Raw genomic sequence first — 26,359 nt, forward strand, 5'->3', positions numbered from 1 at the left:
AAAATAGATGTTACCGAAATTTAAAGTTAATTGTATAATTGTTGTAGGAAAGATTACAGGAAAGAAACAGTTTAGTCCGTCACTACTGTAAAGAAAATCACATCACGATAACAACAGCCTTTATCGTTACTTGTGTGACGCACTTAATGGATTCCGGAGGTGTAGCGAGTGGTTTACGCGGAGTGCTGCTCCCCACGTTAAAGGTGAAGGTCGAGACGGTGCCACATTACTCGTGGGTCGTGAGACCCGACCTGCAAGCGGCGTGCCGCATCAGCAGCATCGAGTCGCCGGCGCAGACCGCGACATGCCGCTCACTGCTGGCTGCCGGGGCCCGGGGAGGAGAGCAAACTCGGCGGCTCGCCCGTGTGAGGCGACGGGGAAGTCCCGGCGGCTGCCGGCGGGGCCGCGAGTCAACACCGCTGGGGGCGGGGAGCGGGGTGTGCGCCGCCGCCGCCGCCGCCGCCCGAATAAAACTTATAACGAGGGGGCGCTCTCCCTGCCGCTGCCGCCGCCCCCGCGGTCCAAATTAGTCCGCCAGGCTAGAGCCACCCCTCCGCTTGCCGCCAGAGGTGTCGGCTGAGGGTGGGAGTGGCAGAGGAGTCACTCAGATCGCGGGAACCGCCGCAGAGGGCCTTATTAACGACGCCTTTGTGCGCCGCGAATCGCGCTTCAGCTCAGTGGGCTTGTCTTCGCACCGGGAAAGGCCGACTACACCGGATTCTTTCCTCTAAAGGACCGAACTGCACTCAGTTTATTACATACACTTGGCGAGCTCTGTTGAAGTGGGGGCGAACCATATTGTTTCTGTGGAAACAGCAGTGTTTGATGCTATCCTGTCGAAAGTAGAATTTATGAGAACCGTGACTGTAATGTAATTATAATTTAAAACAGCAGTCAGCGACAAATATGGTATAAGAAACGATTTTAAACATAACTCTGTGCCAGCAACCGTACAATTACACAGCCAGCAAGTTGCAACAAGATTTTACCTGACCTGGTTTTGACACTGGGTGTCTTCATCAGAAGAAAACCAAAGACAATTACATGCGCTGACAGCTGAAAATAGATCTACGAGCAAAATGCTCTCGTCATATACTCGTAAAACTAAATCCATATAAAAATTACGGTACTGGAGCAACATAACAATGGTACTTGTCAGTTCCAATACCTGTAAATTTAATATGTTAAATATGGTTTTAAATATGATTTTAGAAGTTATTTTATATGACGAGGGTATTTTACCTTTTTCAGCTGTTACTAATTTTTTTTTATGAAGGCACCCAAAGTCTAGTTAAATCTTGTTGTACCCTGTTGGCTGCATTACACAAATAGTGATATAAGAAATTTTGTTTGTCTCAAATCGGTTTCAGATTGATTAAAATTGTGCCGGGAGGTCATAATTGAAGTGTGGATTCTCACAGAGGTCCAGTGTGGGCTGTAATTATCGTATGTCAGAGAAATTTGGTAGATATGCTAATGCGTTAGTGTAGAAGTGATTTATGCCGGAAGAAGTTAGTTGCAATACAAGAAAGACGTACAGAAATGTTCTCATATGTAATGGATTAGAAACGGGACATGGGCAAAAATGGAGAAACAAGTGAGGAGGGTATGTTCGCAGGTCGAATATTTAGCTGCCAATTTGAACAAATCATTCTATAAATTTCCTGCCATTCTTGCAAGGTAAGATTGATAATAGTCATTGAACAAAACTAATAGCGAATTGTGCAAATAAATGACAGCTGAAGGTTTCACCATGAATTTTAGCTAAGTGAGGAAGGCATGTTGATCATCTTACTATTAACGGCCGCCCACACAGTTTTTTTCAATTGAGCACAAGAGACGTCGATGAGATGTTGTACAGCGCGAGAGTACCACCTGGTGGCCAAAATTTGAACTATTTTTTTCCAGCGTAAATTGGTTGCACGTAATGCATGAGCATATCTACAAAGTTCTGTTGCCATACGATAATTACAGCCCATACTGGATCTCCGTGAGTAACTGGACTTTAATTATAGCTACCAAGTATCTTCAGAGTGCTCTTTCAGATTTTCTTGTTTTCTTATTGGGCCTTGTGTCGCTGTCGTTACACTTTTTTGCAGTGATGTATACTTCTGTGCCACGAATTTGTAGTTTACTTCTATAAAACATTTTAAAATTTCCATATTTTGGCACTAGCTCTATGTCAGTGTTAAATTCTCGGGAAATTGCTTGAGCACACAGCATTTTCCGTTTCATACCGGCTTATTTGTTCAACAATTAAAAAACGTAACATTTACGAAACGTGTCCCTCCTTCAGTAAGCAACAAAAGAACCTGAAGAAAGATTTGAAATTAATCCGAAACCGGCAACAGCTTGATTTAAATAAACCTTCTTAAACCAAAGCGGTTCTAGGCGCTACAGTCTGAAACCTGTCTCGGGCATGGGTGTGTGTGATGTCCTTAGGTTAGTTAGGTTTAAGTAGTTCTAAGTTCTAGGGGACTGATGACCTCAGATGTTTAAGTCCCATAGTGCTCAGAGCCACTTGAACCATTTTTTGAACCAAAACTGTAGCTGGTTGCTGTTTTAAATTATAAACCTTATAATGGAGTGTTTTAAATTGGCATGATTTGTTTGACCTTCGTATCTTTTAGCTCGCATCTCGAGAATTTTTAATTTTTCAGATACTGGGGTCCAGGTTTATGGACACTGTTTGTGTTTCATTTTTCGAGTCCCACTGTCAGATTTTAGAATTTCTCTGAGTGCAATCGATCTACTACATTGCTGTGATCAATTTGATCTTAGTTCAAATTTTCTTTACCGTGTTGAAGCGAGCAATTTCTTGATTTTTTTTATTTACTGCTATTTCACCAAGATCTGCCTGTATTAACCTGTATTCTGGGTCGTTTAACAAGCAAGTGACACTACATTAAAACCCACTATTGTTCAATTTGCAACCACAAAGCTATTTCTTGCAAACAAGACTTTTAATATGTCATAATGACTACAATAGAAGACAAAAAAAACAAAATTAGGTAAATATCACAGCCACCGAAAGCTAGGAAATGAACCACATCTGTGTACTATTCTTCTGTTTCTATTCTACGCAAGTTCAAGGATTCGTGGTTGCCTGCTGTCCTTGTTGTTCGCGCTGAACTATGCAACTTGTAATCTACTCTGTACCCTCAGGCTCGTATGGGTCTTGGAACTGATCAAGTCTTCGAATGTTCGTGTGAGGTGCCACTACTGTAATACCCCACAAAAGAGGCGACTACATATTTATAAGATTTATGTGTAAACTTGCGTGTATCGCATCTGAGAGACCAAGAAAGAAAGTTACGAGCCTCTGTGTGGTTATGTCCACTGATGAACGTAGTTTGTCGAAGACAGAGCATGCAGGCACTCATTTAATGTGTGCAGCAAGATGTACTGCCCGAAAAGTCCAACGAATGTACAGAGCATAGTTTTCCAAGTATCGATATCTTGACTGGAAAAAACGTACCCCGGTGAATACGAGATACTTCCAGAAACAAAGTTACGTTTGCATTCCTTTGCGGAGCAGAGCTGATATCGTAGTTACGCTCATATGCGGTAGTTGCTTTGAGTTCACTGTGTGTTGTTTATGCTGTGTAGCACTTCTTTAGACTAGTAAGCAGAACTGGAAATACCGCCGCTTGTGAGTCTTTATATGTAGTTCGTTTTCTGAGTGGAAAAAAACTCTGAACCAGCCGATATTCATTGACAGGTCTGCGAGTTTTCCGTAGAAAATGCCATGAATAATTCAATGGTAAGGAGATAACTCCGACAGTTCACTGAAGGACGTGGTAAAGTGGACGATGAAGACATAATTGTACGTCCAAATTTGGTTAATGAAAAAGTGTTTCGTTCAGTTGAAAACATTGTAAAGAAAACCATAAGTTTACAGTATCTGTTTTTTTCGCAGATTTCAAGATCAGATATTCATGAAGTTTTTTCCGAAAAGCTGAGGTTTTTAAGATTTCCAACGGCCTTGCCGCAGTGGAACACCGGTTCCCGTCAGAACAAGTTAAGCGCTGTCGTGCTGGGCTAGCACTTGGATGGGTGTCCATGCGATCTGCCGAGCGCTGTTGACCAGCGGGGTGCATTCAGCCCTTGTGAGACAAACTGAGGAGATACTTGACTGAGAAGTAGCGGTTCCTGTCTCAGAAACTGGCATACGGCCGGGAGAGCGGTGTGCTGACCACACGTCCCTCCATATCCGCATCCAGCGACGCCTACGGTCTGAGGATGACACGGCGGCCGGTCAGTTCCGTTGGGCCTTCATGGCCTGCTCCGGAGGAGTATAGTTTAGTTTAGAAGTTTTTAAAGCTGTGTGCTGGTTGGGTGCCAAAACCTTTTACAGACCAACACAGTCTATTTGACTATTTGATATGTTACAACATAGATGGTTATGATTTTCTAACCAAGATAGATACCAGGGAGAAGACATGGGTTGCTTACGCAAGCCATCGGTCGAAACGACAGTCATACTACGCCACCAGTAAAGACAGAAGTCAACCAAATCTTGACAGCTCGAAAAGGTATGTGCACAGTCCTTTGGGATAGACATGGCATTCAACAGCAGCGTTTTCTACCGCGAAATGAAAAAGTCAATGCAAATGTTTATTACGAGACCTTTAGGAAACGGCTTGGCGCGAAACGGAATAAGAACAGCCAGAGGATCACAAACGGTATTATTTTGGTTTCTGACAATGCCCGATCTCACACTGCTTGCAGAACGTGACAACTCTCACAGGACTTTGGAGTCTAGCTGCAGTAGCTTTGACCACAATCGGCACAGTTTTGATCTCGCCCACAGCGACATTAATCTTTTTTTGCACTTGAAAATGTCTCTTGGTAGTCAAAAATGTAGCAACAATGCCGAGATTAATGAATATGTTACCACATGGTTGACAATACAAGAGTCAACGTTCTGTAAGGAAAACATACAGACTGATTAGAGCAGTACCCTTTTATTCATGTTAGCAAAGCTAACTTTCTGGACCCACCAATAGCTAAACGTTCCAAATCACAAGAAGTTGGAATTATTTAGTGTAGAGACTCCTATTGGAGGAGCATTTTATTCCTATCGTAAAGAAAGAAACGTGTGCAACAAATGAGTCAAGATGATTTTGATCCCAGAGTCAGTAGGTTATTTACAATGTTTGCCTCGAGACAGGTGGTCGTCGCTTTCGACAAATTGTTGCTATAATGGGTAAGTTGTATATGCCGATGGAAAATTATATATTCATTTCAGAACATTGGTTCCTTATCTCGATGTATGTAGTCTATTATCCTCTGTCGCTTGCATAATCTTGACCTTAAATCTCGTAGAAGCTATGAGCGTTCGTCGTTGACAGATGATGGAGCAGAGCCCGATTTAGCCAACTTTCCGAACATATGCTACGTGCAGGAGTTTAGTGTGTTTACGGTGCACTGTTATTAATCTCATTCTTATAATTCAAAATGACTGAAGTCCAGAATACAAACACATGTTTCGTGATGAACTTGACCAAGTTAAATCGGAGGATGAAGTACAATTAGATCAGCACTAGACCGGCAAAGGAAGAGAGGTGAGGAAGTTGTAATCAGAAGACTTTTCGCCAGTGTCCTGAATTTAATACCTAACTTCGGTACTGTATGTCATGTTGCGAAGGCGTGTGGCACTGTTCATCTGCTGGTATTGTTCGAGAGAAGTGGGTCATGAGCCCGCACCAAGTTGCCCCCTCCCCTTTCTCTTTCGTCATCATCGTCAAGAACGCAAACACAGCAAAACAGTTTATACCTTCTCGTTACAGCAACCTATACAAAATGGAATCTCACTTAAGGCACAAAACTCACTCTGCACAGTGAGAAGGTGGCCAATGGTTACAAATAGAAGAAACATTTTCCAATTTTGGCAGTTGAGCCCTTAAAAGAATATCCCCATCCACCGGTATCGCACGACCTTTCGACTTGCCCTCAAGTTTGATCGGCCCCACGTATCTCGTTGTGTTAGTGGACAGTCTCCGCTAAGATGCTCACTCGCGTTAGTACACCTTAGGCCCGCGCAGCTGTCTGTCGTGGTGCCGTATACATTCGGATCACGCCTCTGCGCTAACTCTCCATTTCAAGCACGGACTGGCTTCCGCTGAGGTTATTGTTCTCCCAAACCCCAGTCACTCGTCGCAACAAGCGCAAATGTTTCCAGATTTTATTCCTCGACGTCGTGTATTACCTGATGCGTATTAGTATCATTTGGCACAAATGTCGTGTTACTGATTATAAAGATAGCAGAAAGTGCGACGCAGTTTTTAATCGTTACCACAAAAGGGTATCAACTTCGGCGGCAGCATTTCACTGCGGTCTAGGAAATGCTGAATGAAGGGCCACATTTCAACATGCACTGCAGTCCCCGGTGGTCCTGTCAGAAAGTGATCGCATTGTCAGGGTATGAGCTTGGGAGAGTATCCTGCATCGCCGTTCATTGTTGTTTTCCTGTGACGTATTGTGGAATGTCAGATGTGTGTCTGTGTTGTGTGGATGACGGTAGAGAGCGTGTAGACTAGAGTTTAGTATTGGATTCGGAGGATGAGGGGAAGGTAGAGAGTGAAACCTGTTGCCGCGACACAGCCTACTCGCCACGAGGAGCACAAAGGGAAGCTCCCAGCTTAACGTCCCCATCCGACGGATATATCGTCGTCAACATTGTCGTGTGTTCTTTTATGACACATTGTGGAGAGATTTGGAGTTTAATCCACGACATTAGCGCAAAGACACGTGATAAGCAACCTTGTACCACCACCTTTCCTGTCTTTCGCTATTAAGACGAAGGGAAAGGTTCCAACACCGGGCAGGAGCCGGGATGGTCACCTATTCGAGTACCGAACACGCCCGACGCTCTTTATCTTCGGTGATCTGACGGAAACCAGTGCATCCAACGTTGACGATGGTCCTCGTATGTTCGCTAATATCATGTATCCACACTGCATTTGGTAATCGATTCGGTCTTTTACTCTTCTCTTACAAATCAGCGAAGATTTTTCTTGGCTGCCACAACCTGCCCATCACCATCCTCTTTTTCATAACACACCGATTGTAAACTAACCAATAAGGATATTCTGGCAGTAGCCTTTTGGAAATCTGCTTACGAAAAGCACTCTGTTTAAACGCCCGTCCATTTATTTCCTACCGGCCGGTGTGGCCGAGCGGTTCTAGGCGCTTCAGTCTGGAACCGCGTGACCGCTACGGTCGCAGGTTTGAATCCTGCTTCGGGCATGGATGTGTGTGATGTCCTTAGGTTAGTTAGGTTTAAGTAGTTCTTAGTTCTAGGGGACTGATAACCTCAATGTTAAGTCCCATAGTGCTCAGAGCCATTTGAACCATTTTTGGCTTGTAATTCTTCAGGCTTTCCCGGCGAGATCTTGACATGTGGAATAATGGAGTCTACTGCCGGATGTTTGTGTCGCTCTGGCACAATATTTCGGCCGCGTAACTCGTTGCCTTCTTCAGGTGCTACCTGAGACTGCCGTATTGGAGGATCCTGTCCAGTATTTATGCCCAGAGGGCGCTGGGTGCTCTCTGTGCCGTCCGCGCCCGCCTGGCGCTGCTTATAGTGTTGTCTCTTCCCCGGTGGACAGGATCCTCCAATAAGGCAGTCTCAGGTAGCACCTGAAGAAGGCAACGAATTACGTGGGCGAAATATTGTGCCAGAGCGACACAAACATCCGGCAGTAGACCCGATTATTCGACACATTTTTGAGTTATTTCCTTCATTTGGTCCACGCAAAAAAGAAAAAAAAAACATCAATTTCATCGCTGTCAGTTTGTAATGTTTGTATTTAGATGTATTAATTGATTAATTGTACATTACTTTAGTCTTATCGTGACTGAATTTCAGAGACACTTTCAAAATTGCTGCTTTTAGTACCAGGCATAGATGATTCCAGATTTCTTTCGTCATTGATGTGCTCGTTCATAATCGTCACATGTTGTTAGTGATGAGATAGAAACTGCAATCCAGTTTTTAATCGTTAGCATAGCAGTGTATCGATTTTGATGACAGCATTTCCCTATTTGGCACTTTTTCGTTTATCTGCGTTAACATGCCTACCACCAATTCATCTTTATAGCACACCGATATAAACTTCCCGTTACAGTCACTTTGGGAGCTAAATTTCGGACTCTCCAGTTTTCTATAAAAACAGAAAAAAAACCACCGTCCGAATACAGAATTTCTTTCAAAGTAGGTCGTTTCCTCCAAATTATGACTCGTGGTTGCCTTATCAGTTGATATATTTTGGATGTGAGGGCACTGGATTAGTCGTTTTCTATCCAAGAAGTTTTTTTGAAAATGATTAATATTTCATTAAGTTAAACAGTGTATTTTCTAACATTACGTGAATTTTTCTTGATTCTGAACAGAGCATTACAGTATAAAATATTTATTATAAAGAAATATCTAATATAAAAATATAAATAGATAAAATGTTAGGAAACATATATTCAATAAAGGAATGCAATTAATATTTCGTATTACAGTATTTTTTGTCGTTCAGGTTACAATTTATTCTAATTCCACAAAATATTTTACTATTAATCTCATGGACATCCATTAACGGTTTAGAGCAATTTCATAGCCAAGTCTTATTTATATGAAAGATTTTCTTACATATACAGTACATAGTCTACAGATCCGTTCAGCGTTGATAATCAAGATAATTTTCTCGAAAACTATGTTTCTTCTCCCACTGCCCTACTATGTTACGACTTGAGAACTCAGATTCGCATATTTTTATGTACTTTTCAGATGGCAGGCGGGACGATATCTTCTGGGCCCATCACTATGCCGCCACGCCAATATCAGTGTGAGGTAATGTAACCAGACCAAGGGGGCTGGGACGGTGGGTGAACGGCTGGCTGTGCTAATACTATGTAATTTGTGCCTCTCACTCACACAATTCCCTGTTGTAGACGATACGTAATGGAGCAAAGGGTTTCGATAATGTAGCGCCAATGACACTACTTTTGAAGGAGCTGCTAATGACGTCCTCACACGGGATGTGTTTCTCAGCGTCAAGCACACCAAATGTGGTTTCCATCGCTGTTGGTGCACACTCTAGAACATTCCGCTCCTGGTCGTCATTTGGGAACGCAGTGCTCTCCAGCAGCAGTTGTCGACTTCGTCGGGCGTGCAGTCACACAGTTACTTACGAAAAAAGCAGGCTTCTAAGACAGCTACGCGAACTCTGTTAAAATGCATACGTCATTTATGTTCGTATACTAGTCTGTTGTATACACTGTACTGAACCGATGGCATAGATAGAGATGTTGCAATTCGTTTTTCCATGTCACCTGGCCACATTCATTAAATAAAATTAACTCACTCCTGAAGAGGAAGCTCCAGAATCTTAAAAACGCCAAATGAAGAAAAAGAAAGCAGATTCCGGCAAGTGGATTGCCCACAGGCTCAGTGCGCGAGTGTATCCGCTACACTGCTGTTGACAAATGTTATCCGAGTCTGCGTCAGATCTGACAACGTCCGAAAGGATTTAACCGCCATTATGTCACTGATTCTTAATTACAACAAAATCATCCAGAAATGAAGTGTTTTTAACATATCGTCAGTGCACCGGTCCTTGAGGAGACGTATTTCTACAGTTACAATACGAAATACTTACTACCAGTACATTGTTTCCAATTATTTTGTTGTAACAAGTAATTCTAGAATCAAAGTACCTCTGAAAGTTCCTCAGTCTTCCATTGCTTTGAATCAGCATATAATCACAGTAGATAATTTGTGAAATAAAACACACCAAATACGTGCTTAAACTACAATTGTCAGTGTTGAATTTGGTTGTCTTCTAAGGTGTGCTTGTGACGCGAAAACCGATCTTACATCTGATTGGCAACGTTCCTGTTCACGCATAAAGTTTTCGAGGCGTCCGTTTCTGTATTCCACGTTTGGGTAAGCTGCGCAACGTGAATTGTTTACGTTGTTACGTCAAAAAAACTGGTCCAGGTCCATGTCCACGTTCGCTTTCGTGTTCCGTGTGAGGACGGTTCAAGGTGTTAACAATAGCACATGCCATAAACAACTAATTCTTTAAAACTTTTAACTAATAGTACTAACACAATAACGCAGATATTAAAAATGGAAGCGGCTGATTTCTAATAGGTGGCTGATGATCTAATTTTGTATATTTATCAAACTACGTAGACTACTCACAGACAGAAGATGGACTCTTTATTGAGTCAGGTCTAAACAACTAGCAGAAAGCAGCCTGACCCTCAAAGATACAGTCACACTAAGTAAACGATAAGAAAAAAATATCACAAGTGAGCTAACTGACCGTTTTTCGTAGCGACCAAACAATAATAATAGTATCAAGCAGACTGTTACCTGCCACTTAGGAGCAGCTTCTTACTTAAACGTTTCAGATCTGAATTTTTTATGCAGGAAGGATAATTTTCATTCCTGTGATAATTCTCTTATGTGACTTTTTAATTATTTCAGATACAAGATTTAATCAAAAATATACACCCGCTTTCAAAACATAATTTGAACACTTGGCTTCATTTTATGGACTAAAATAACTGATTACGAAATGTTTTCCATTGTAATAAATAGTACAGTGACCATTCAATGCAAAATAACAGTTACAGTATTCAGTTATACAGGGAAATAAAGCGAACCGACCACATCTGTGTGTACTGGCAGCCACGAGATGCAGCGCACCGCTAAACTGACTTGCTGATGTTTTTATAGTAATCCCCAATACTTGACAGCACTTGCGCATGATGGAAAGGTTGAACTTTCACAAATGTGAACCTCAGTTTCCATTGGGAGAAAACACCTCTGTTGCAGGTAAGATAGTAAAAGCTAGGGTACACAGTAGTACCCAGAGGGTCTGAAAGAGTTACTTATTTGACACAAGGCGTTTCAAAATTGTAACCATGTTTATCTTCAGATGTTGCAACAGCGTCTGAAATCTAGCAGGTAGCGGGGCTTGGTACAAAATTTAGCTCGGGAACCTCCTTGCTGCTGCGAGTGAATTCAAGTGTTGTTAGTCTGTGTGACATCTGAAATCCTGAGAACGAAATTCTCAGAAAGTGGTGCGCACAGGCAGCATTTGAGCCAGTTGAAAAAAATAGATGGCGTTGATTGTAGACCTTTTGATCGTGATTTCCACAAGACAGGGTTTCATATGTCCAGATTTGATCTAGTAACCTGGGCTGATATCAGGATGCAATGAGTTATGAAAAATTGTCTATGGAAATAGAGGAAACAAGATCAGCGATCATTTGCCAACGAATACGGACGGTCTGCTGTCATCACCGAAATAAATGACTTAACGGATCAGTGATGATTTGACACAGATAGAGTGGCACGAGAGTAATCTTCCATTACTGTCGTTGTCGTCAATAAAACTTTTCCGTGCCTATGACAGCTCCATGTGTTCGTTGTTCGTTGTGTAGACCAAGGTTCTCGCCAGTGTTGCTGCTGAAGTAGAAGGATGTGCTGAAAGGTAAAGCCTTCGAATTTTTTACGTAAAACCCCTTCAGGATTTTTAAATTAAATAAACGTTATTAACATACAACGTCTTTGTTCTTCACGTCTACATGTTTGCAACCATCTACCGCTAGAGGGCTCAGAATTGTAGCGTGTAACATGGCTGTGTGTAACGTAACTACGTCGGTGCATGAGAAACAGCTTGCTGTAATCGGGTTTCGAACCAGCAGATTTCGTCCACGCATGGAGCTACGTCTCCTTCAGCATGACAATCCCCGACCACAGACGAGAGCTGCGACATCTGCAACAAACCAATGCCTTGGGTTCACTGTCATCAGTCATCCGCCATACAGTCTCGACTTGGCCCCATCCGATTTTCATCTGGCCCCAGAACCTTCGAGGACGTCACTGTGACGTTGATGAAGCGGTGCAAGCAGAGATGATGTCGTGGCTGCTTCAACGAAGTCAAACATTCTACAGTGTCGGTACCAACAAACCGATCTCACATTGTGAAAAAAATGTTTGTTAGCAAGGTGACCGTGCTGAGAAATACATATAAAATTCGGAGGTCTTCATTTCCAGCGCGCCCTCGTAAACACACTACTATGATGAAAGACATTTGTAACTGCGACCGAAACGTTGTACTGTATAACAACACAACGATGTGGTTAAGTGTCCAGACAAGCTTCAATGATTATACTGTCTTGTTTCATGAGGATTCGGTGTTACTGACACGAACAGATGACGGGTAAGAGAAAAGGGTGGGGGGGGGGGGGGGGAGAGGGCAAGAGAGATGGGTAGACGCGACAGAACAGAAGTGTGCCTGAAAATTACGATGACAAACTAAAATTGTGTAATGGGTAGCGATCTTAATACGGATGCACTGCTTTCGCAGGCAGAACGCTGACTTCGGAACACGCAATCTGGACTGATTCGAAGCTTTAAGTATTGAAGCGTTCCTCCCTCATTGAAACCTCTGAAGTTGTGAGTAATCCAAATTTATCGCAATATCCTTTCTCTTAGACCCAGTGCTCTCTCAGGACTGCCTCAGTAGTGTTAGCAAGGAATGAGGTAGAGCCATAAGGGGTCAGTTCGAGTGGCGAAGTAGTAAGTGGTGTCTCAGTTCCAAACACTGTAAAGAAACTGAACATTACGTTGTCAGAAGTTGAAGTATCTGCTGAATGTATGTAGAGCGTTACGAACAATTACAGAAGTGTTCATATTTATAATTCGAGTCATCATTATTGTGACTGGTTTGATGCCGACCGCCACGATTTACTCTTCAGTGCCCACCTGTTAATCTCAACGTCCTCTGCTGTTGGATGTATTAAAATTTCTGTCTTGCCTTACAGTCCACCTTATTTTCAAAATCTTTTTATAGCACTTCGTTTCATTTCGCTTCCGATTTACACAGTGTCCAATATTCGTTTCCATACAACACTGTGCTCCGGAAGTACAATCTCTTTTCTTCCTCAAACGAAGGCCAGTGATCGATACTAGTAGAGTTCTGTTGGTCGTAAATGGCCTCATTTCCTGTTCTAGTCTGCTTTTTATGTCTTCCTTACCTCGTCTGTCAAACGTTATTTCGCTTCGCACTTCGTTTTTGATCTACATCCCCTAAAAACAAAAAGAAGTAAATGGCTTCTTAGCGCTTTACTAAAAGTCACAGCGTCGAATAAAGTGCCGAAATGGTTAGTTCGAAAAGGATTTCCTACCTCGTGCTTCACTAGACCGAGCTTGTTCTCCGTCAATAATCGCCTCCTGTGATTAAACCCTAATACTGCACAGAGATGTACTCTTTCGACCGTAGTGTTCAATCTGTACATCGAAGAAGCAATGATGGAAATAAAGGAAAGCTTCAGGAGTGGAATTCAAATTCAAGGTGAAAGGGTATCAATGATACTGTTAGCTGATGAAATTGCAATTCTGAGTGAAAATGAAGAAGAATTACATGATCTGCTGAGTGGAGTGGGCAGTCTAATGAGTACAGAATATCGATTGAATGTAAATCAAAGAAAGACGAAAGTAATGAGAAGTAGCAGAAACGAGAACAGCGAGAAACGTCACAAAGGATTGTTGGTCACGAAGTAGATGAAGTTAAAGAATGTTGCTACTTAGGCAGCAAAATAACCAATGACGGATGGAGCAAGGACATCAAAAGCAGACTACCACTGACAAAACGGACATTCGTGTCCAAGAGAAATCTACTGGTGTCAAACGTAGGCTTCAATTTGAGGAAGAAATTTCTTAGAATGTACATTTGGAGCACAGCATTGTATGGTACCGGAACAGAAGACAAACGAAGCATCTGAGACGTGGTGCTACGGACAAATGTTGGAAATAAGGTAAGGAGTGAGGAGGTTGTGCGCAGAATCAGAGAGGAAAGTAATATGTGGGAAACACTGACAAGGAGAAGGGACAGTAGTACATCTGTTATGATATCAGGGACTGACTTCCATGTTAGTAGAGGGATCTCTAGAGGGCAAAAACTGTAGAGGAGGACAGAGGCTGGAATAGATCCAGCAGATAGTTGAGGACGTAGGTGGCAAGTGCTGCTCTGAGATGGAGAGGTTGGCGCAGGAGAGAAATTCGTGGGCGGCTGCATCAAACCAGTCTGATGACTCAAAAAACTGCACGTGGTGTATATTACAGAGACAATTACTTCTTTAAGGAAATGCGTGCCATCTGATACGTGTCGTACTGAGTGTGCAACGCGGGTGAGATGTGTTTGGGTAGGTGCCGTCTATAATTTGAGTGAATTGATTTTCAAAGCTCTGGGAAGTGGACATCTTTTTCGCTTTCCAGATCCAAATAACGAAAGTGCCAAGAAACTGCAGCAGTTTTGTACGGGGGCCTTATTGTCGAGTATTCTGTGTTCTTGCTCATTAACGCTGTAAAAGCTCTTGAAGAGAACGGAATCTGAGAAATGTGCCACGCAAAGTTTTCACAATAATGTGTGTTTTTGAAAAACTGAGAATCAAGGATTTTTCAACGAGACATTTGCAGAATATGTCTTTGGAAATACGAGGAAATTTGTATGTTAATTTATGGCACTTCGGATTGTGCTATAAACAAGGAAACGATATACCTGAAAAAAAAAAAATGCTTTGTAACGAATTGAGAATAACAGTAACATGGTGTAGCGTGATCAGTGATGAGCACACTTTGCAAAGAGCGTCTGTTTATCTACGCATGAAAACGCAGGTGTAACAGATTACATTCAAATGAGTTATTAGGACAATCGATTTCAATTTTTAAACGCACAGAGAAGATGTCTTAGTTTTTCCAGGCTGCTAACGTTAGTTTTGGAACGACATATGAGAAAAAAACCAATTTTGGAAATAAAGGGACATACATTTCTACAAGTGTCGATCAGCATGTAGCTTTTACATTAAAAGTCCCAGACCCCAAATACTTTCACTATAGACTCGTTATATTCGAAATCTGATTTCTCCGAAGGTTGGCAGTGGAGACCAAAAATGCAGAACTCCTACGCCACTCTCGACAGAGTATACATAATGCCATGTGATACTTGATCTCAGTGATTAATTAACGGCTACGAACACGCCTCTTATGAGTTCTTGATCATCGTTTGCCTGTGTGTAAAAGGACTACAGTTGTATTTAACGAATCAAAGGTATTCGAAGTGAAAGCACTAAACAAGTAACTTCGTATAACAACCTCATATACGGCAAGGTTCTGCAAATATAATACGTACTTAAACAAATTAACCACTTATTATTTTAATAAAGACGCAGAAATTAGTTTAAGAGATAAATTTAAGAACAGTTTTAATTTACCTTAGTCCATGGTGGCGGGTATATGTAAATCAAATGCTGTCTGTTACTGGAAGTCTGGTGATACAGTGAAATTATACATAGTAGTATCGTTAGCAAACAACTCCATACTGTTGTTGATTCTAATTGATTAATTGTCGACTAATTATAATATCCGGTCTAAGTGCCAAAAATAAAAAATTCGTCTTATTGTCAAAATATGGGCTATGTGCCTAACCTTTGTCAGTGAAAACTAGACTATCTAGTAATCAGTGTGAAAGTGGTCTAGAATGAAATTTTCACTCTACAGCGGAGTGTACGCTGATATGAAACTTCCTGGCAGATTTAAACTGTATGCCGGACCGAGACTCGAACTCGGGACCTTTGCCTTTCGCGGGCAAGGGTTATGGCTAACAAAGTCTACTCAAAGTGTTAAATTTCGAAGTCATCGTAGCCGCTTAACATTTGCGCGTGTCAGCCTGGCACCACTAGTTGGCCCACTACAACGCGCTAACCCATTCCGCATCACTGGTCTCAGAGTGCCAAGAACGGCCACTGTGTAAGCGTACCGTGTGCACCTCTCCGCCAGTGCTACTAACGAGTGCCTTCGCACCAATTTCGGATAACATTTCTGTAGTACGCTAGACAACTACCACCTCAAGTATGGAAGCGGTGAGGACAGAGGACTTCATCGCAAACGGTTGGAGGAGACGGACCGAAATTATCCGTAGCATCGTGGAGATATAACTTTACCACCCATTAGATTTCGTCAACGGAATGACACGTTCAGAACTGAAAAGGGAACGTAACGGGGTGACTCCGTTTCACCAAAAGTGTGTTCTACAGTCTTGGAATATGTCTGCTGATTATTAAACTGTGATGAAGGTGTGTTGTGCTAAATTGATGTTAGTTGAGGATGAGAGTATGTTACGTTCTCTCTCTCTCTCATTTTGCCACTACTGCTGGTAACGGGCTTTTCTTAGTGCACCCCATATTCTCTCTCTCGATTTTGTTGTGCCATGTGGCCTTATGATGCACCTCGCTCTATTACCGGGGAAATACAAATATTAACTGCGTGATGCACATTTACTGTGCTTAGAACTAATTTGTTGCAGATCCAGTGCCTCCGGTTATTCGTAACTTAAGTTAATAAAATAAGATGTAATTTCGTATCTCATTCTCATTTCGCATATGTGATGAAAATCGTCTTTAGTATAGTCAAGCATCCATCTCAGGACAACAAAAGTGAAAATGGTAACAAAAACACAAACATACGTGTTTCAAAGTAGAATCTTGTACAGAAATGCCACATGCAATAATAAACGACAGCTCTTTATATGTGAATAAATGTAAAATAATATCTTTAACAAGGAGGAAGAACCAGAAGGCATCCGAACCAGCTTCGATTTGGAGATAAAGTTGTTTACTTTGCTTCGGATGTAGTAAACCTTCAACAAAGAATGGAATAACTGAATAGGGAATGTATGACAGTACAGCTGAAGATTAAGTACAGTAAGAAAAAAATAACTTACAATCGGTTCACTGACAGCTAATAGTAGAGATTAATGATGAACAAAGTATCACAGTGTGTGTGTTTTACGTCGTCTGTTTAGATAGATAAAATGTTCCTTTGAGGATGCTAGCATAGCCGAAGAAAAAAACTCTGCTGACAGTTTACAGCTGTATTAAATTATGAAATGGATTCGCAAACTGCAAATACGTTGATACGACAGTTCTAAGATTTATTAGAAACATATGAACATTTGTGTCGGACTGGGACTCGAACCCGGGTTTCTCGATTGCCGTGAGTGGTCGCCATAACCACTGAGCACGCCTTGAGGACCGACCAAGACTTTTACGTGTCCTAGCGCCTGGGTCTCATAGTGCTTGCATACAGTTCATGTGACTGCCGCATAGGGTGAGATGGTGTTGTTCTCATTAGGTTGCCTTGCTTTGGCATGAAATACAGTAGCGGAGTGTCTGTATTTTACGGTATCTGTTTAGTTCCATGAATTATTCCATCGGATAGGACATATGGAGGCTTTGGTCGGACCTGGGGCATGTTTGGATACCGAAGAGGTCAAGGAACCGCTCGTAATAAGCGGGAAATCCAGGTTTTCGTCCCGATCCACTGCTGTATAAACGTGTTCGAAATCTGCGAAAACATTTCATAATGTAATGATGAAGTTATTGAAACAGTTCTCGAATTTTTGTGCTCGTGACAACTGAAACAAGCGGATGGACGTTTAAAGAAATGAACAGGGGCGCACAAATAGCTTCGACTTCATTACTTGAGGGGTTTGGCGCAAGAAGAAGGCAGCTCCACTTTTTGGCTCTATTGAGTTGAACATTCTATCACATACAAAAAAAAGCCGCTTCGTTTGGTGCAAGAAAGAGGTAACTCCACCCACTAGTTTCAGAGAAATCCAACAGTTGGAGCTGCCTGTACTCCGAGTTTGCATGAAAACAGAGGCAGCACCGGGAGCTGCCTGGTTCTCCCCCCAAACAATACCAGGAAGGAAGTTGTGTTACGTATTGTTCAGCAGACCGGTGTAAACAACGCGCGTTTCATGTCACTGAAGTGGACCCGAGATTTATTTTCCACTCCACCCACTAGTTTCAGAGAAATCCAACAGTTGGAGCTGCCTGTACTCCGAGTTTGCATGAAAACAGAGGCAGCACCGGGAGCTGCCTGGTTCTCCCCCCAAACAATACCAGGAAGGAAGTTGTGTTACGTATTGTTCAGCAGACCGGTGTAAACAACGCGCGTTTCATGTCACTGAAGTGGACCCGAGATTTATTTTCCACTTTGTTGACACGTTGAAGAAATTTTTTGTAAGGAACTCTTACGTATCATTATCGAACAAGAAAAGAGGAAAATATTTAGTCACTAAGTACAAAATATTCCTCTATGAACAGCTATACATCGATGAAGGGATTATTCAATGCAGTGCGACCGTAGTGATGACCGTCTTGGATGATGCGCAAATTTGCAACCAAGGACCTGCGAGTCTCATTACAATGGACCACCTTCATTGTCTCCTCCCGCTTAAAGGCCAAAAGTTTACAGATGTCAAAGAGCGGGTCAGAAAGTATGTTGGGCAAAACGAAACGTGGTTTTACGACCATTTGACGTCAGATGCATCAAACGATCCTGAGGTGACTGAAGGGGAGCTAGAAGACTGAAGAAGAACTGTAGAATTAATGTACTATGCCAATAATGATGTACTTTCTTTATTGATAAATATTTTTTAAGCTGAAATATATTGAATTATGAAGAAAATGGTCCTGCAAAGAATTTTTCATTCACTTTGGAGCAAAACGGAGGCAGCTCCAAAATTCAAAACTCTATTGCACGTATCTGAGTGCATGCATTTCTGTGTATTCTCGTCAGTAGTATTAGACACCCCGTAGCCTAAAAGAAGGCTGGCAACTTTTTCGTTTTTGTGAAAACTGAATTTTTAAAACGTTTTTGTTAATTTTCCACAAACTGGAAAAAGTGCAGCTGCCTCCTTCTTGCACCAAACCCTTCAATTGGAAAGCCGAATGATGTTTTCAGAGGTAAACTTATAATTCGTCTTGAAAGTCTGCTGAAGATCATAACGTACGGAGACTAGAAGACTCTCATAGTTCGCAGTGGACGGTAAATGGATGACAATGAAGTAGCACTGTATATTAGTGCCAGTGTATTACTAGCTGCTGAAAACGAAGCTGTTGGAAAAGTGAGAGAAGATACCCGGAAGCGCTTTCTGTGAACGAGGCACGTGGAGGCGAGAGATTTGGGAGACCCTGATAGCCACGCGGCCAGCTGGCCCGGCGTGCAGTAGGGGAGGCATACGTACAGGGGCACTCCCAGGGGACAGCGAGGGCAGGCGAGCAGAAGGCGGCGGCGCGCTGCGTCCGCCTGGCGCTGCAGATAAGCGGGGAGGTGGCGCCGCATTACCATATCCTCCGGCCTCTCCACTGTCCGCTTAGCACTTGTCTGGTCCGTTCTGCCGTGTGCAGTTGGCAGAGCACCAGCTAATGGTGCAGCCAGGCCAAGCCGGCACAGAAAGTTTTCGAATGGCCACCGGTCAGATTAGATGTCATGGAAGGGTTTCTCTCTCTCTCTCTCTCTTTCCCCCTTCTCTCTCTCTATCCCCCCTCTCTCTCTCTCTCTCTGTCTCTCTCTCTCTCTCCCTCTCTCTCTCTCTCTCTCTGTGTGTGTGTGTGTGTGTGTGTGTGTGTGTGTGTGTGCGCGCGTGCGTTCGTGTATGTGCATATGCTTGTGTGTGTGTGTCTATGACATCCTATTTTCCTGCAGGAGATATACGCAAAAATGAAGACCGTTACAAACGTATGTCCAGAAACAAATATTTACAGAGATGTGGGCCATTTTACTTGTGTCGCAGACGATCGGTACTCTTTTTCCTGTTGATGTTCATTGTTCATTTCTTTTCGGTTGTGGTAGCGTTTACAGTTATTCTTCCAAGTATGGAACTACTCTTAGAAACGTCTCTTACAATACTCCACTTAAAACTTACGGGCTGACAGTCATTTGGTGTCCAGCTGCGATAGGCGTCCTCGCGAGTTAAGCGCCTAACTGCACTCAGTACTCGAAGGAGTGCCGGATATATGGGCAGTATAGAGGACACCACAGTCCATCACGTGTCGCCGGCTGTGATTCACCAGGAAGATAAAACAGTATTTAAGAATGGGAAAAGGTATCCGACATCCTTTGGCTACACCGAGTGTATATGGCTACTACGAAATAAGTGTTGACACCCTCTTAATTGGGTATATGAGTAACTGCCGCCTGGGACAAAAGGATAAATCGGTCATAGCAGAACATGTATACCAAGAGGGTAATCATGAAATAAAATTCAGTGAGGCGAGCGTCATATCGAAAACATCGTATTATCCTGCGTGCATATAATTTTAATAGAAAAGAGGAAGTAGTCAAATTAGTTAAGACAAGGATATCCTCTTTGCTTCGAAGGCATAACAGCCAATTACTTTCGATGGAGAATGTTGGTACCACCAGACATAGTCTCCTCGCCGGCGTTATGAAACGTCCCCTCAGAAAAATTTAAGAATGAATGTGCTGATAAATCTCTTACATTAGTTGATTTTCAAACAGCTGAGCAAAACTGAACGTACTCAGACATTTCGCTCTTTACCTATTCTGATCAACACTAAACTGACACATAATATTTTTTAGCGCACCCAATCTGACTTTCAATAATCCCTACAAAAGAGTGGCCCTGACTAACATTAACCTATACCTTTCACAAATCACCTACCTCATAAAAATCTTCGTTACTCGAACTACAGCGAGCGCCACTACTGCCAGCTAAATAAAAGATTCAACCTACTGAAAGCACTAACTACTGATAGGCATAGTTAGCAAATGAAAGATTTTGATAGAGAACAAACAATGTATTTACCTTAATAGTTTTCAAAAGTCATAATATATATAGCAGTTCATGACATCCATTCTTACAAATGTACTGTTTCTGATGGACACACGTCCAGATCATCCGCTCTCAAAAATCCGCCATCTCACTTCCCCACGCTGGTGGCTCACCTCCAACTGCGCATGCTACGCTCTGTTAACAGCCAACAGCCCAACACTACAATAGCGAATATTACAATAATGCCACCCAGCCACTGACTGCCACAGCACAGTCAGTGATATTCATACAGAGCGCTACGTGGCGTTACCAACATAAAAACCCAAACAGCCCACTTACAGCGTCACGTGACAGACGGTGGTGTCCTCTACACCGCTTATAAATCTTTTGCTGCCTCGAGTTCTGATTGCAGTTCGCTGCTTCAAACATAAGGAGTATTTCGCAGCCAGACACGAAACTTCAGGGGAAAGTTTTACATATCGACCTCGACTTGTCAGCCCGAAAGTCTTAAGTGACGTTCATATCGGGCGCGAGAACCTACAGGTATATTGTAGCTTGTTTCAACAGTTTTCTACGTCAGCTATTCCTTACTTATCGCTCTAAGGCCGTGGTGGCTGGAATCAGAGAAGTGTTAGTGAATCTTTGATGAGCCAGAAAGAGTGGACGACATCGTATAGAGGCGGCTACCCGCGACACTGTACTGACTCTCTACGCCTGCCGTAGGTTCCACGAGCCAGTTTTGCTTGCGTTGAGAACCCATAGATGTGGAAGGGGGCGCGCAGAGGTACTGTAGGTCAAACTCTACACCCGTTTTGTCTCGTTATTGACTGTGCGATGTGTTAGTCCTGCCTCTGCTTTGTCTGTGACTTTACTGTTCTGAGCTGTTAGTGTTCTATACCATAGTTTTATGTTGTCTTATTGAATTGCGTATCTTTTGAGTATTATTTATACTTCAGGGAAATTGATTTCTGTTTAGTTTGGTAAAAAGTGAAAGCAAGTGGTTTCCTTTAAATTGTAGAGATTGATCAGCTTTTGTTAACTTTCGTAATTCAAATGACAGTTGGCATTTGTTTAAAAAAATTATAACCCTAGGGTAGTTTCTCATACAGCCATAATTGTTATAATAGATGCGGACTTAATGTCTCAAGGGTAAGGATCAATAAACGCACACACTCTGATTTCTTCTTTCACTGACTAGCGAGATCTTTGTTCTACCATTAGAGTGGAATTTGCGAATATACCCGTTATTGTATGAGTAAGGATAGCAGAACAGTCAGTGGAAGTGTCACATATATGCAACGTATGCTAGTAGCGTACAGAGTCATTTGATGTGGTAGGAACACGTTGAACTAATCATGGGAAAGACAAATGTCAGACCGAAATTCATTTGGAAAATCTCCGGGAAATGCAGGTCACCCACGATGAAGTTATCTTACAAGACACATGTTCGACATATCCTTCAGTATTGCTAAAAATCAAATGCAAACAGTCTCTATTGCTAAAAATTAAATAAAAACAGCCTCGATCTCGTTTTCAGTTTTTTTATTTGTTAGCAACCGGTTTCAGCCATTTCCTCAGAGTATCTTCAGACCTTTCCCCGTCATTATGGCTGTGGTGGCAGACGGAGCGAGATACCTAGAAGTAGGGTTGTCACTGCTTACAACCTTACTTCTACGGATCTCGCTCCTTCTGCCGCCACTAACAGCCACAATGGCGGGGTAAAGCGTGAAGATGGGCTAAGGAACGCACCGAAACCGTTTGCTAACAAATAAAAAATCTGAAAACAAGACAGACTGTTTTTATTTGATTTTTGTCATTTAATACCGATCGCTGTGCTCCAATTACACAATGCTTTCTAAAATTTTAAAATTCAGTATTGCTTTTGAATGGGGCACTCTCAATAATTAAAATTTTTGTACAGGAAGTAGAGGTGACTCAGAGCAAAGCATCGCGTTTCGTCACTGGTGTCCCTGCACACCTTGGACGGTCATGAGGAATCGCAGAAATACTTGACAAAATTTTCGCTTCGTGTAATGGTTGGAAACTATCATTAAATGTGAATAAATGTGTCCAATGTTGCTACCGCACGTTTGTGCCGTGGCTGTCGACTCGGAGGTAAGCCGGTTGTACTGATGGTCGCAGATAAAATGTTTACTGCCAGAATGTAACCGGAAGTGGGAGCAGCGGTGATGGCGTTAAGGTCCTAATCACTGGTCTTTGCGCCTGGATAAATAACAGATCTCTCGGTGGAGTCACATAAAGCGTGACACTGTCCGTTGTGATCCGTCTATCGGATGGGGAGGGGGGGGGGGGGGGGTTGAGGGTTGACCTCTGCGGCTCCACCGGTGCTCTTCGCGTAGAGCAGGTAATGTGCCGGCACCTTCTCTCTCATCTTCTGCAACACGGACATGACATGCCAAACGGACATGACACTACACGCCACACACACATACATATTACAGTCAGCTACATTTAACATCCCCACACTACTCTCATACTTTTCCATTCCGAGACGATTAGAAACAGGTTTGAACGCCTGTACCGTAGTAGACATGGTTCTGCGTTATTCTGGTGTTTCCATATCTTTGTTCATCCCATTCTGTAGTCAGTCACAAATCTGGTCTGACACTCGATAAGGTCGCATTTTGTTCTCTAAACGAAAGTGCGGCACTACACGAGTGCCTTGCTGGTGTAAAGGAACACGGCATTAACATGAGTAGATATGTTCAACATCTTTTCTTAAAGCAGTGCGTCTCTTTCTACCAAACTTGGTGCGCACATCACTTACTTCCTGGAAAGATAAACCTACCGCACGGGAAGGTGTGGATCGGGGAGTGAAAAAAGAAGCGTAGATCAAGACGCGGAAGTAGCCAGATTATATTCGTCCAGTGTTTGAGAATGAGATCACTTAATGACTTGCAGCGAACTTTACACATAATTTCAAACCGTTACGACACTCTTGCTCGCTGACGGCTCCCACTAAGTGTTTCTAGATTACTAAATTTTTGCTGTTCATGCAATAAAACTGCCGCATCTGGCATGACGTTCTAATATATTACTTCTTTATTACTATTTCTTTTCGCAAAATGTTTCGCAGACAGTATCCACATACACCACTGAGTATACTTGTAATCGCGACATTGCTGCTCGCGTTGGTCGAGATCCAATGACTGTTAGCAGAATATGGATTCGGTGGGTTCAGGAGGGTAATACGGAACGCTGTGCTTAATCCCAACGGCCACGTATCACTAGTAGTCGAGATGACAGGCATCTTATTCGCATGGCTGTAACGGATTGTGCAACCACGTCTCGATCCTTGAGTCAACAGAAGGGGACGTTTGCAAGACAACAACCAACTGCACGAACAGTTGGACGACGTTTCCAGCAGCATGGACTATCAGCTCAGAGATCATGGCTGCTGTTACCCTTGGCGCTGCATCACAGACAGCAGCGCCGGCGATGGTGTACTCAACGACGAACGTGGGTGCACGAATGGCAAAACGTCATTTTTTCGAATGAATCCAGGTTCTGTTTACAGCATCATGATGGTGGCATCAGTGTTTGGCGACATCGCGGTGAAAGCACACTGGAAGCGTGTATTCGTCATCGCCATACTGGCGTATCACCCGGCGTGATGGTATGGGGTGCCATTGGTTACACGTCTCGGTCACTTCTTGTTCGCATTGACGGCACTTTGAACAGTGGACGTTATATTTCAGATGTGTTACGACCCGTGGCTCTACCTTTCATCAGTCGCTGCGAAACCCTAGGTTTCAGCAGGACAATGCACGACCGCATCTTGGAGGTCCTTTACGGGCCTTACTGGATACAGAAAATGTTCGACTGCTGCCCTGGCCAGCACATTCTCCATATACAACACATTCCCCAGATCTCTCACCAACTGAAAACGTCTGGAAAATGGTGGCCGGGCAACTGGCTCGTCACAATACGCCAGTCACTATTCTTGATGAACTGTGGTATTGTGTTGAAGCTGCATGGGCAGCTGTACCTGCACACGCCATCTAAGCTCTGTTTGACTCAATGCCCAGGCGTATCAAGGCCGTTATTACGGCCAGAGGTGGTTGTTCAAAAATGGTTCAAATGGCTCTGAGCACTATGGGACTTAACATCCATGGCCATCAGTCCCCTAGAACTTAGAACTAATTAAACTTAACTAACCTAAGGACATCACACAACACGCAGCCATCACGAGGTGGAGAAAATCCCAGACCCCGCCGGGAATCGAACCCAGGATCCCAGGCGTGGGAAGCGAGAACGCTACCGCACGACCACGAGATGCGGGCAGAGGTTGTTGTTCTGGGTACTTATTTCTCAGGATCTATGCACCCAAATTGCGTGAAAATGTAATAACATCTCACTTCTAGTATAATATATATGTCCAATGAATACCCGTTTATCATCTGCATTTCTTCTTGGTGTAGCAATTGTAATGGCCAGTAGAGTACTTAATGTCTGGAAATGCTATGGGGCTTTGCGAGTGGGGAGGGGGGGGCGGGAGGGGGGGAGGGCGTAGGATCGAGCAACCTCTCATTGGGTTAGGGGCGATAACGTGGAAAGAGAAGGGTTTAGGAGGATATGGATAGACGGAGAAGGTGAAGGAGGAGTTTGACAGTTACAGGGTGGAGGAGGAGGTGGTCAAAGAGAGGGCGAGGAGAAGATCGACAGGGGAAGGAAAGGCACCGTGCAAGGTGAAGGAGGAGATGGAGAGAGAGGGAGAGCAGGGGAAGGAGATGGACAAGGAGAAGCAAAGGAGCAAATGGAAAGAGAGTTTGGGGTGGTGACGCTAAATAGAGAGTTGAGGGTGGGAAACGTGGACAGGGAGAATGAGTGAAGAGGAGATGTGCAGAGAGAGGCAGGAGGAGAAGGTCTTGTAGATAATTTGTATAAATATACACTTTGACAACGCAGGGTACTCAGCCAGTAGGTCTTGAAAATGGGGATTCGCCAATCGGTAGGCTCCCTTCCGCATGCACTCTACAGTACCTTGCTGAATGTGTATGAAGACGTGGTAAAAGTACATGAGAGTACGGCGGCGACCTCTGTGTCAGACCGCTGAGGCGTGGCATCTGCCTGTGATGTACGCGGCGCGCAGCGGCGGCGACGCGAACCCGGCAGACGACAAAGCGGCCGCCATTAGGGGTACTCAGTGCCAGCGGCCGGCAGACTGCCGGCAATTTCAGCGGCGCCTTCACCGAGGTCTGGCGGCTCCTTCGCTGCCAGGCGCGCACGCTTTGGCCAATTACGGGCAACTTATTTCAGAGGCACTGCGAGAACAAATAACAGTTAAACTGGTAATGGGCCGCGAGTTACTCTTTTTCATTAGCGTTAAATTTTAGAGAACAAGCGCAATTACGCCATTGCCATAGATTTCGCTGTTTGCAACAAGAGGAAGACGAGTCGAGGGGGGACGATGAAGGCTCCTTGGCGGCTCCTACGAGAACAAAGAACACACACAGGGAGGGAAAGAATGATGTAGGGGATCTGCGTCGGAGGATAACTGCCCACTGGAAGTTAAACTATAGCTATACTCAAGTCATGGTGCTTACCGTCAACAGCAGCTGTGGAAGGGCGACTGCGCTTACGGAAATCCTTATAGTGAAAGAAACGTACACTTTGAAACAAACTGAAATGAAAAATTATTTTAGATTATGCGTATCTTTATTTATTACAGTAGTGGCAGATTT

General features: G+C 43.3%; 1 protein-coding gene across 2 annotated transcripts in view; it reads left to right on the forward strand.

The window, feature by feature from the left end:
• The window catches only part of LOC126335558 (uncharacterized), a 637,852-nt gene that overhangs the window by 500,534 nt on the left and 110,959 nt on the right, over positions 1-26,359 (forward strand). The window contains exon 2 of one of the 2 annotated variants that reach the window (XM_049998973.1): positions 8,783-8,845. The exons of the other annotated variant lie outside the window; for it this stretch is intronic. Within the exon in view, the coding sequence (XP_049854930.1) occupies positions 8,783-8,845 (63 nt within the window). The remainder of the gene's footprint in view (positions 1-8,782; positions 8,846-26,359) is intronic. 2 annotated transcript variants of the gene reach the window in all.

The sequence above is a fragment of the Schistocerca gregaria genome, chromosome 2, assembly GCF_023897955.1.
Source record: "Schistocerca gregaria isolate iqSchGreg1 chromosome 2, iqSchGreg1.2, whole genome shotgun sequence".
Taxonomy (NCBI): domain Eukaryota; kingdom Metazoa; phylum Arthropoda; class Insecta; order Orthoptera; family Acrididae; genus Schistocerca; species Schistocerca gregaria.